Source organism: Rhamphochromis longiceps, linkage group LG16, assembly GCF_057381845.1.
Source record: "Rhamphochromis longiceps isolate RC_006_pf linkage group LG16, R_longiceps_female_GT1.1, whole genome shotgun sequence".
NCBI classification, from domain to species: Eukaryota; Metazoa; Chordata; class Actinopteri; order Cichliformes; family Cichlidae; genus Rhamphochromis; species Rhamphochromis longiceps.
In genome coordinates, this window is record NC_140572.1 from 37,272,529 (window position 1) to 37,284,816 (window position 12,288).

Genomic DNA, 12,288 nt, shown 5'->3' on the forward strand with positions numbered 1-12,288 from the left:
ACAAAGAAGGGGCTCCAGTGAGACTGTGTTCTTTGTGATGTAAGAGATAAGGCTTCTACGTGGATAGAATTTCACCACAGTTTTCATTCATGCAGAACCTTTTATAAGGCGCCAGTGTTTGTTTTCCTACCCGAGTTCAGCAGGTTTAATGAGAGGGACCATTATGACGCTATGATCACTGTGCAGATTAGACCTCTCGCACATAAATTAGAATTACAAGATCAACAATGAAATAATGATGAAGTTATCTCTGTAGTTGCTACCTACACCTACACATGGCTCGTTTGCAGAAAGCTGAGGACCAGGACAAGTGCAACTTTATTTAACCTGGCATCTTTAATTTTCTGTTTGTCATAATTAAAATGTTGGAGCGTTCAGCGCTTTTGGTTTTTTATTTTTATACTATCATCTTCTACTGTCTACCTATTCTTTCTCATATCCTCTGAACCTGGTTTCATGTTTCCTAAAACATGACACGATCCTTTTTAATGTCGCATTTCTGCTTTCAGTCTCTTCTTAACTGACATCAGCTTTTATCTCTGAAACGATCTTCAGCCGACTCAGACTTTCATGGTCTCAGACGCTGGCTTATTGTTATTCCCCTGTCCGAGATGACATTACACGTGGTCATTGTGGAGCAGGGAAATTATTTTACTGCTATTGTTAAATAATTGTCATCATTACCATTGCATTAATAATATAATCTGGAGTTTATATTGCGTTTAGAGGTTTAAACAGTGTGTCTTTCAGAAAGGCTAAAAGTAACAGGACAGGAAACAGGCTTGGAGAGTTTTGCAGAAGTGAAAGTTATTTTGAGCAGCAGGCTAAGACGAGGCTTTAACAATGTAACAGATAGCTTTAAGAAGGCCTTAAGATGTTATGCATACAGTTATTATGTTGACCTTGTATTTCAGGTGCAGTTATGACTATTTTATACACAATGCATATCTGTGCTTATTAAAGAGTTGGAGCTCGGTCAATTAATTGGGGGTTGGAAGCTTTGTTCGGCGCGATGTCCGGACAATCTATTGTGCAAGTGACTTGGAGCCATAGAAGGAATTGCAGTACATGCTTACAAAACACTTATATATCAGGTCATTTCATATTAAGGTTTTAGTAGAAGTTCTTGGTTAAAACATTTATTTAGTAGAAGACATACATATAGTCTCAGTGAGCCTCTGGTCTGGTGAAAGGTCAGAAGTGCAACAGGTGAATTGAGAAAGAGCATTTGAGGACGAGACACAGACAGTTAGTAGGTGAAGAGGTGACACAAAGAGCATGTGAGGTCAACATACACACACACACGAGTTAGATTTATTTAGAGGAGAGATTAGTCATGTCTCGGTAAGAAAGAGGAACAATTCACTTTAAGACAAGAACGGAAAGTACCAGCCATGAAAATAGAAGATGATCTTCTGGGTTAAAAGTCATTGTGGTGTTGATCTGATCTATGTATAAAATGTATCTGTGACGCATGAAGGGGCGTCAGTAAATCAAACCCTGATGCTATAAAATATCTGTTCATGCTTTGATTAAGTTGAAGACTACTTGCTGTCGGCATACAGAGTTGTCTTCCCACACGTGTGTGTTCATTAAAATCATTGTTTGACCAAGACCTTCTGGACCATGGGTGGTTTGTACTCTCCTTCCTCAATTTTGAACCTTAACAACACACTGCACTTTTTCAAAAACTTTCTTTACCCTTCAGCTTTGACCTCAGATCAATCAAGTCATCATTTTACAAGAAAATCTCTCTGTAATTGCTGCTCTCTCTGTAGACCCGACTTTTCCGCTGGCCTCGTCTCTTGAGTTTTCTCTCCAATGAATCTTTTCAACTTCAGATTCTGTCCCCTGACCTCGTACGCTGCTGGCAGTGCAACTGTGAGAAATCAAATATTTTTCAAAGGTAAAAAAGGGGCCAAAACTGGGCAACATTGTTTGTCTGTTGCTTCCTTTTTTTGGCCAAACATCCAGCTCTGTTCAATCAAATACACCAGTAATGAATTTAATCAGAATTTGGGAAACAGCATATCTTAGCATCTTCTTGATACTTTCAGACTGATGATTAATGGTAAGATAAATGGACCCAGAGTATGCAAATCACTAATCCATTCTGGGCTTTGCCAGTCAGTAGGGTTTTTTTTTAGGAGTTATCATAAATGTTGGATGTATATGTTAAATAACGCCTTGAATGAGCACTTATATGCAGACTTTTCCATATAAATCAAAATTATTTTGCATAACTGTCATGATCCGATCTTGATATTCACTCGCATTTGAACCAGGTTTTCTAAAGTACTAAATAAGTTTCTTAAGGCCAGATCAGACTCACTTCCACTTTTGAATGATGAGCCAGGAAGCTAGCTATCCTGCAAATGAATGCCAGAGGCAAAGACACAAAAGAACGAATGCACTAAAAATGTCAAACTAGAAAAATATTATGAAACAAACATTTTCCAAGTGCACAATACTAATATAATATGAAAAGGCCATGATTTGCAGTTTATATGATGCTATCATCACATTTCAATAAAGAGAGGTTGTTTGGAAATATTAAATGTGATTTGCTGAGATTCAGAATTCAATTAAAGTATCTTAAAGTATTAGACTCAGATGAATCGTCAGAATCCCAGCAGTGAGAGGAGGTGGGAGAAGACTCCTCAGAGTCTAAATACTGATGAAGAAGAAGATGAAGACTTGGGTTGGCCTCCGAGTGGTGAGGCAGAGATGTGGAGGAGGTTTGTTGCAAAGAATGACAGAAGAGCGCTGAGATTTACAGCACAAAGAATCGATTCTGTTTGGCTCGCAGAAGGCAGGCAAGAAAATGAATGGACCAGAGTAATGATGTCAGTATTGTCAGTGGAAGTGACGAGCAGTGACCCAGGAAAGCACGCAGAATGGGCCAGGATTGGGGGAACTGTTTGTTCCTGAAAAAGGAAACTCTGAATATCACTTTTTCTCTGTTGCTTTTGTTTTGTTCAGCAGCCTGCAGTGATTGCATTTGATGACTCATTTTTTCACAGACAATTATAAGTGCACTGATTGTAATGTTTGTGCAATCTGGTTAAAAAAAAAAAAGATAATGATAATAATTTGATATATCTATAATTGTCATTTCCTGGTTTCTGAATTACTTGAAAGCTTTTAAAAAAGGAAAGTGGGGCAGTCATCTCTGAAAGCATCTCCCAACAAAAGATCCAAATGTAATCACTCAACATGTCTCAGCATTAAATTGCAGATGTTGACACATATGATATGAATGCTGTGCAGTAGTGATTCAAAAAAATACAATTCTTTCTTAATCTTCCGTATGGCACATAAGAAAAATGCACACTGTAGATAAACCCCAGAGTAACACTTAAACCAAACTGGTAACAGTGTTACACTGTAACCAGGCCCTGCATGGCAAAACAGGAGAGTAGTGTGGGTGTTGACCAATATGGCTCCCTGTAAACTCTTTAAAACTGTTTTCCAAGAGTGTCAAAGAGTTTTGTGCCAAATAACTGCTCTGGGGTCACCAGATTTGTTCATGCACCAGAGTCACTGCAGACCTAGTTTTTGTTATTCTGCTAGATGGGGACTTTATTTCTGGCTGTCTCCAGAATGCAGTGAAAGTCCCTACAGCAATTTATCTGATACAGAAACTGTTTAGCGTCTGTTACTGTTGAGCATTCTTTTAATGTAAGGAACCATTTAATCACATCCTGAAAGCACAGGACACCAGTGCTATCTAAGAGAAAGGAATACGAGTAGCTACACCAGCTCAAACACCATGAAACACAACATATTTGTTTTCAGACCTGAGGGATGTCCTTTATGTGATGAGATGAACTGAGAAAACATGTGAGTTTAAAACCACTTTGGTCTCTGAAGCAGATAAAGATGGAGCACAAAGACCCAGCAAGGGTTAGTCCTCCAGATATGTTTCATTACTGGGAACAGAGTGAAGCACATTATTAAAGTTTTGCACTTTTTTCAGTTAACTACTTTTTAATCACATTTATTTTTAGTTTTTCATCTATGTTAGCCTAATATAGTTAAAGTGCACAATCAAGACCAACACAACAAGAGTCCAATTAAAAAGAACTGAAACTCCAGCGAGATTACTGCTCATTTTTTCACCCCATACAAAAAAATTTAAACAACTGATTTGTTTCGCAGTACCGACAACACGATTGACCAGACAGTCACCATATGATGATTATTATTCTACTAACTGATAGTTTACCATTAAAAGATGATAACTGTACTGGTTCTTATGTCTGTGAAGGTTCTCAGTCATCCAGGTCATCGTAGTCTAAGGAGCTTGCAAAGAAAAGCGTCTGGACTTCTTTAAGTTACTTGAAGACGTTTCACCTCTCATCCGAGAAGCTTCTTCAGTTCTAAGGTCAAATGGTGGAGAGTCCCAGATATGTACTGGTTCTTATATATCTGCACTTTCCTGCTCTAAATGAGCACTCAAAGCACTTTGAACAACTTGCCTCATTTGCCCATTTACACAAGCTATACATTTACACACATTCATGCTCCAGTGGATGCATCGAAGAGTACCTTCAGGTTAGTATGTTGCCAAAGGATATTTGGGATCCAGACTGGGGCAGACAAGGATCAAACTACCAACTTTCCGATTACTCGGTTTCCTGCTCCACCATCTGAGCTACAGATGGCATTTGTTACCTTCAGTTTCTCCACACACTGGGCATCCATCCAAATGTGGCAGCAGACAAAAGAAAGATAAGATTTGTTATATTTTACATTATTAGATTAATTTACTCATGAGTGTACTTTTATTACTTAGTATTTTAATTACTGTCAATAAGGTGATGTTTTAAACACACACACACACACACACACACACACACACACACACACACACACACACACACACACACACACACACACACAAACTGATGATGGACCACAGCTAATAATCCTTTGCCTGCACAGACCTGAGCTCCCAGTAGCACCAAGATTTGGTCAAATAAATGGTTGGAAACATGGCAAACTCATCTAAAAAGAAAATGCGTATTTTAAAAAAGTTTAGGTCTGAAACAATAAGAAATACCTTTACCTTAGATATCTGGTTTTATAAAGTTTCCATATTAAAACATGTCTTGTTATATATCTGGAGTTTGTTGGATTTTGTTCTCTACCTTCAGCTCCAGGAGTTCCTCTAAGTTAGCCACTTGTTCCTGCAGATGGAGAAAGCAGCTCCTTAATCATCTCAACTCTCAGCTGACCTTTTTCATTCTCTGACTCCATTTTTATCCAGAGTGCCTGTAATTCTACGTCGTACTCTTTCAAGTGGGGAGGCTGAGACTGAACGTTTAGTGTGTTAATTTGTCATATTAATCCCTTTCATTTTGCGATATCGAGAGGCACACGATTCCTCACAACAATGCTTCAGTTTATTGGGCCATTGCAGCACCTGGACTGTTTTCTTTTTCACTCATTCTTCTGTAGATTTGTTGCTGTGCTGGGAATCGTTGAACTGCAGATGTAGTTTTGTCTGAGCTTCAGCTGTCAGACAGATGGCCTCACATAAGCGTGAGAATATTTTGGTATACGGAGGACTTCATAGTCGATTCAATGACTACTACATGCCTAGCTCCTATGGTGTTTTCCTTTTGTACTGTTATGAATTGTATCTATCATTTTATCTACCATGCTAATTAGTCTTACTGAGCATTGCACAGTCTGACCTTGAGGTGTATTTGCTGTGATGTCCACTCCTAGGAAGGTTGGCAGGTGTCTTGAATGTTTTCTAGTTGTGAATACTGTCTCACTGCAGAGTGATAAACTTTAAATAGTTTGAAAATGGTCTGATTAGCCCATTCCTGATTGATGGGCAACAACAATGACTTCTCTAAGATCACTGCTGATGGTTTTCCTCCTTGGCATTGAGTTCACGCACACCCGACTGCTCCAGAGGTGCAAAAACATCTGCTTTCTATTCTATTTGTGTAGCACAAAATTGCAACGGTCACTTAGAAGCACTTTATATTGCAAGGAAAAGAGCCGACAACAATGCAGAGAAAACCCCAACAATCAGACCTATAAGCGAGTAAAGTAAACTAAAGTAAAGTCTTATTTATAGCTCCTTTCAAGACAAAGATCCCAAAGTGCTTCACAACAAACTACCAGAGCATAAAAACAGAAAAAGAGCCGACTGAATGCAAGTCTACAAAGTTGAGTTTTTAGAAGTTTCTTGAAAGAAACTACTGAGTGCACAGATCTCAAGCTCAGAGGGAGAGAGTTCCAGAGTTTGGAGGCCACTGTGACAAAAGCTCTGTCACCTTTAGTTTTCAGCCTTGTATGATGTACAACAAGTCGGCCCTGATCACATGGCCTCGCAGACCTGCTCGGGACGTATGGCAGTCCACTGATGTAAGCTGGTGCTTGTCCATGAAGAGCTCTGCAGATGTTCTATGCAGTTTTTTCTTAGACAAGTGAACAGTGAGTTACAGTAATGCAACATGATTAAATAAACACATGAATAATAATCTCCAGTTCAGAGCGTGACACTATGGTACTTCGTTTGGAAAAATGTTTTAAGTGAACAAGAGTGAACCTGAGATTTGACGGGAACATCGAGAGTGAAAGCAGATTTAAAATTACCCCAAGGCGCCTGAGAGACAATTTAGCAGTTGTTGCAGGGGGACCATAACTCTGTCAGGGGCTCAAACCAGGACTTCCTTTTTATAACATTTTTTCATTAAGTTGGAGAAAGTTGTGAACTATCCAACTTTTAACAGTGTTTAAATCCTGTTCAGGACTGCAGCTTAGAAACATCTGTGGGTTTAAAAGAGATATACCAAATGTCAACTGAGTGGCAGTGATAGCAGTTGTCCTTAAAGGTGCTCAAAACGTGCTGAAGAGGGAGGAGATATGACAGAAACAATAACTAATACCTAGAATAGAAATTTTCTCAAATTTCGTGACAGAAAATAGGAAAAAGTTGCACTGAATTTTTTTTTTTTTAAATATGTGAAAACATGCATGACAGTAGATGACATTAGGCATAAACACCGTTTGTATAATTCTAATGTGGATAAAGGTCAGCATTCTCTATCTTTAGTCCTCAATAAAGTAAGAAGTGTCTCAGACAAGGATCCTCGTCATTTTTTTAAGTAATCTTCAAGAATAGTTTCTTGAAAAGTTCCTTGAAGACATTCGTGGCTCTTATTTGAATGTTGGTTTCCTTTTTATCTTATCTCTGTCAAGATGATTCCACACTGCTTCAGTAATGTTGATGTCCAGGATCTGGGGACTGTCAGTGCTCCATTGCATGCTTTTCCATCCTGGTAGGCTTTTGGTTTTGTTGCACTGGCAGTGTGTTTGGAATCACTGAAAAATAATGTACTTAGTTAACATAAATTCATAACTTAAAAAGGCAAAACATTCAATTCCAAAACAATTCATTTTAACAAAATGTGCAATACAAAAGTCCAATCAGATAAACAAGGAAAAAAATAAACCGGAGAAGCCAGAAGATAATAAGAGGAAGTATTTGGGTGCAGGTGGCAGACAGATACATAAGCACTAATAAAGATAATAGGAAACAGGTCAATTAAGATAAAAGCAAGGCTGGGAAAAGAAACAAAGGAGGAAGGTTAAAACGCAGAAATGCGCATTAAAAAATACAACAGGAAGTAACCTTAAACAGGCACAAAAGTCAACAGAATCAAGCAAACAGCAGACGGTAAAAAAAGAGAGACACAAAAACATCGGAAGAAAAGGCCAAGATTAAAAAAAAGAATTACAACTGAAATCATTTCTCAAAATATTTTATTTCTCTATTTAAAAAATAATAACATCAAATCTATCATTTTTGTGATGTAGGCTTCCTCTAAAACTTCTAGTGTTTTTAACACCCAGTTGTCCTTTTGCAGTTTTTTTAAAAGGCTGAACTGAAGACATGAAATGTGAAGCAGGACATGACATTTCAGCTCATGGAATAAACCTGCTTACCTCCACACACAGATTTATGTCATCAGCTGTCGGGTGAAATGGCTTTGTTCCCGGCACAATTGGAAAAATCTTTATTATTGGCTCTTGTGCCCATTTTTACTAAAGTGTTTCATTTCCATTTCTTAGTCTACAGGTTCAAGAACGTCCACATCCATCTGTTATTGAACACGGCCTGCATTCTTAATGGCCAGGCAGTATTGAGCATTAGGCGTTGAGCTACAAAAGGAACAGCAACGCGGGGGAAGACAGAAGTTTTGACATTTAAAAAGCTAATTTTTTTAACCTCCTGACAGCCAAGTCTTTTGTTTGGAATACATTTTACATTTAATTTCTCCTAGTTATTTGAGAAAAACTTGGCCTGATTAGTTCTATTATTGTTCTACTATTCTATTATTGTTTTTTTAAATTTATTTTCTTTTTATATGGAGACAGGAGGTCTCTATATTTAAGTAAACCATAAAACTGACTGTTTAAAAGTATGAAAGGTCATTAAAGGTAAAAAACTGCAGCTGCTACGTCCCATGTTGTATACAAGAAACAACTGGTTTGTCTCAATATTTGAATTTCAACTTTAGACCCGGTCAGCTGGTTGCATTAGCTTGCTTTGGTGTGTTGCAGCTTAACGTGTTCAAAAGTTCAAAATAAACTTCCAGGTTTACCAGGTTGAATTTACCTGCCATAATTTGGTAGGAAAACTTGCTCGTGACTCATTGTGTTTCCATGTTTTCTGTTTGTGTTCTTAGAAGATGATTGCAATAATTGGGTGAATGATAAAACAATAGAACAACCTACACAGAAGACGTTCAAGTATCTCTGACTCGTGGCAGAACCAAGCTCCACAGATCGAATCACTGCAGCAGAGTTGCAGGATCTCATTCATTCTGGAAACAAAGCCGCCCTCTTTTGGTGTTCTAAGTGGCTAAAAGCCTTTTACAAAGCACAGTGGCTGCAGGTGCACATGACTACTGCTCACACATGACCAGGATGTAAAGACGGAATTTTAGCTCGCAGCAGTGAATCACTACAAACAAGCCTTTTGTAATGGTTCAGTCATGCATTTGTAATGAAAAGCCATCAAGGATTAAATGAAGCATATTAGAAGGACACATGCTAGGACAGTAACACAGATTCACAATGAAAGATGAACAGAAACGAGGGGAAAGAAAGGGGGTGAGGAAGACTCGCCGTAGGTGCAACTGTGGAGAGAAAATTATTTGTGAGGAAAGATGTTTGTGCAGCATCCCAAGTAATATATAAAAGTGACTCATAAGAACGTTTAAAAAAAGGCAGCAGCTTAAATAGAAAGGTGATATTTATTGTACCCGACCTTCTTTATAAATTGCAGTTTTACTTTCAAGACTATCTTCCTGAATAAAAAAAATTCCAATGTAAAATGTGCCTCCTTACGGGAATCAGTAACATACTTGGGAGTTACTCTAAAGTAAGCCTCAATTTAATATAAAATATTGGTGCATCTTTTCAGAAACAGTTCTCGCTTTATTACAGCTGAAGGTCTTTATTGCTCTTTAAAAGGTAACATTGATCAGCCACAATACTCAAACCAGTGGAAGGTAAACCACATAAAAGTGATTTAAGGAAAACCTTGGGTCTTGGTGTTCATGTGTCACCAGCCACAATAACAGCACTCCCCAGTGATAGTTAGAAAGATGATGTGCACCATCACACAGAAAAACCTGCCCAGAAACAGTTTTAGTAAAGGGCATTGATACCCATCCCAGGATTCAGGGACATACCAAGGCACAGAGACAGACAGACAGACAGCATTTCATTTTACATCCTGAAGGATCCGAGTGTCCTGTCATTGCAGTTCTTGAAATTACTGTAACTACAAGCCACAACAGGGCTGTGGATAGCTGGAGACTATAGGTATTATGTCCATTATTCTTGGTCATTTGGTTGAATTCACACCTGCTGTGAAATCAATGACACAATCAAAGTGCAGCGCTGCTCTTAGTCCACCCAATTGATCCAAGCTACTGTGAAAAATATCCTGTGGTTTTCTTGTGTCAAAGACATACTCAGGTTTGTAAAAAAAAAAAAAAAACTGGATGGACAGGCGCTATCAAAATGTAACATAGTTAAGTTTGTAGCTGCTAAATGCTTCAGAACATGCAACTACAGAACATACTGTAACATGGTTTTTAGAGCTATTTGCTGAAAAAGTGTGACAACAGAGTGGAAAATGACTAGAAAGTGGACGAAGAACTATGAGCTGAATGGTTTTAGGACAGATTTGGGATGAAATGTGCAGCAGGTTAATAATTATCTCTGGATTCATCACAGTGAAAAACACTTTCTTATATCAGTTGTAACTACTGCAGAGACAAATATAAAATAAGGTTGACATTTCTCTGTCTTTGTAGAGTGTGATTTTTTAAGACAAACACACACACACACACACACACACACACACACACACACTCGTGTGTACTTTAAAAAAAGTTTCATTAGTGGGTGAAAAGAAACTATTTAACTAAAAAAATGAAGTAAAACATAATTTAATTGTTCGTTTTTCTTTAACATAGCGATGACTCGTTGTGTAAACCTTCAGACTTACTAGGCTTGCATTTTTTTTGTAAGTACTGTGTAATCAGTTTCATATTCCCTTTTGTTCCTGTTTATGTAACAAACGCAAATGCATTCGTTGGTTCTGAAGCTAGTATAGTACGTCAACAGTGTTCTACAGTAACTACAAAAGGGTGTGTGAGCGGTGCTTCTGTCAGACACGCTCAGCTGTAGGATGTCACTCGGTTGTGTTTAAAAACATCAGTTCAGACCTGAAACCTCCAAGAAAAGCTAAAAGAGAACTAGTGAGACTAACTTTTGATTTCGGAGGTGAGAGCAGAACGGATGTGCCAGGCAATTTTGCACCTGCTGATCTTGATGACACTCAGCTGTCACTCTTTGGCTGAAAATGAGACAAATGTCACCTGTCCAGAACACCAAAGGGCTTTCGGGGGCTCTTGCTTTGAATTTGTGGGTATCCGGCACTCTTTCTTCAGTGCTCAAGCTTGGTGTGAGGGGAATGGAGGACACCTTGCTTTTATCCCTGACGAGGACACCCAGTACTTCCTCGAGAGACACATGGACACTAAGGAAGACTTTTGGTTTGGTGTGGCACCATCTGCTGAAGGTAAAAAGTCACACTTGTTTTTATTGTTAGTGGATATTTCCCAGCAGACCTCTAACTGATGACTTTAAATCAAACATTAACAACAAAACGTTTGCATGGACGAACTGTGCATCAGTTCCAAAACTAAACGACCAAAGACGCCTTTTTCTTACTGCACTGATAATGCTCTCTTCTCCTGTGGTTAGAAAATCAATCAGAAAATCAATTCTGTATCTCGGATGGTGGAGAATGCTCAGATTAAACACGGCACAATACAAAGAGCTAGGGAATCAGCAGTCTGACAAATTATGGTAAATTTGTTCCCACTGAGATTTTCACAGCATAGAGAGAAATGGCTTCATATAACACACTGATTGAGAATTCTGCACAAAGTAAAAATATAAAGTACACTTAAAAAAAAAAAAAAACTTACACCCACCAGGTTAGTAGTTGGAGTCAACTTGGACCACAGTTTATAATAATAAACTTTTTGTAAGCCCCAAATGGTAACAGAAACTGAATGAGCTCTGCTCTAGATGCATTATTGATGCGTGTATGTTCATCAGTGGGCTTTCATGGCTTTTTTGCATCATCAGGTCATCTCTCTTGGCTCGATGGTTCACCTGTCACATATTCAAAGTGGGTGAGCAGTCCAGAGCCTGGAGCAGCTTGTGGCTACGTCCTGAGAAACTCGGGCTTTCACTGGGAGGCCAGAAACAACTGCAGCAAAAACCGGAGTTTTATTTGCCAGTTTGGTAAGTATTCTGACGAAGACTGTGTTGCACACTGAATCACTCCATACGAAGAATTACTTTTACACTGCCTTGTAATCTTTTCAGAGTCTGGGAGAACCATTGTGTGTGAGGGTCGTAACACCACTCTGCAGTGTGGTTCGGGTCAGGTGTTGATGATAGACGGTGGCTTCTACGGTCGTAAGAGTATTCATTACTGTCGATCCAAGTTCCCTCCACCAGCATCCCCACAACATGAGTGCGGCTGGGCGGACGCTGTAGAATCAATTACAGGTAAAACACGGTCAAATGGCGTCTGAGTGCAGCAACTACAGAGATAACTTCATCATTATTTCATTGTTGATCTTGTAATTCTAATTTATGTGCGAGCGGTCTAATCTGCACAGTGATCATAGCGTCATAATGGTCCCTCTCATTAAACCTGCTGAACTC

At 38.7% G+C, this 12,288-nt stretch overlaps 1 protein-coding gene across 1 annotated transcript in view; it reads left to right on the forward strand.

Moving 5' to 3' along the window:
- Nucleotides 1-10,799: 10,799 nt before the first annotated feature.
- Nucleotides 10,800-12,288, forward strand: part of LOC146651628 (polycystin-1-like protein 2) — a 38,813-nt gene continuing 37,324 nt past the window's right edge. Inside the window, exons 1-3 of the mRNA XM_085384368.1 lie at nt 10,800-11,125; nt 11,701-11,859; nt 11,944-12,129. Coding sequence (XP_085240494.1) covers nt 10,843-11,125; nt 11,701-11,859; nt 11,944-12,129 — 628 coding nt within the window. The 5' untranslated portion in view covers nt 10,800-10,842. The remainder of the gene's footprint in view (nt 11,126-11,700; nt 11,860-11,943; nt 12,130-12,288) is intronic.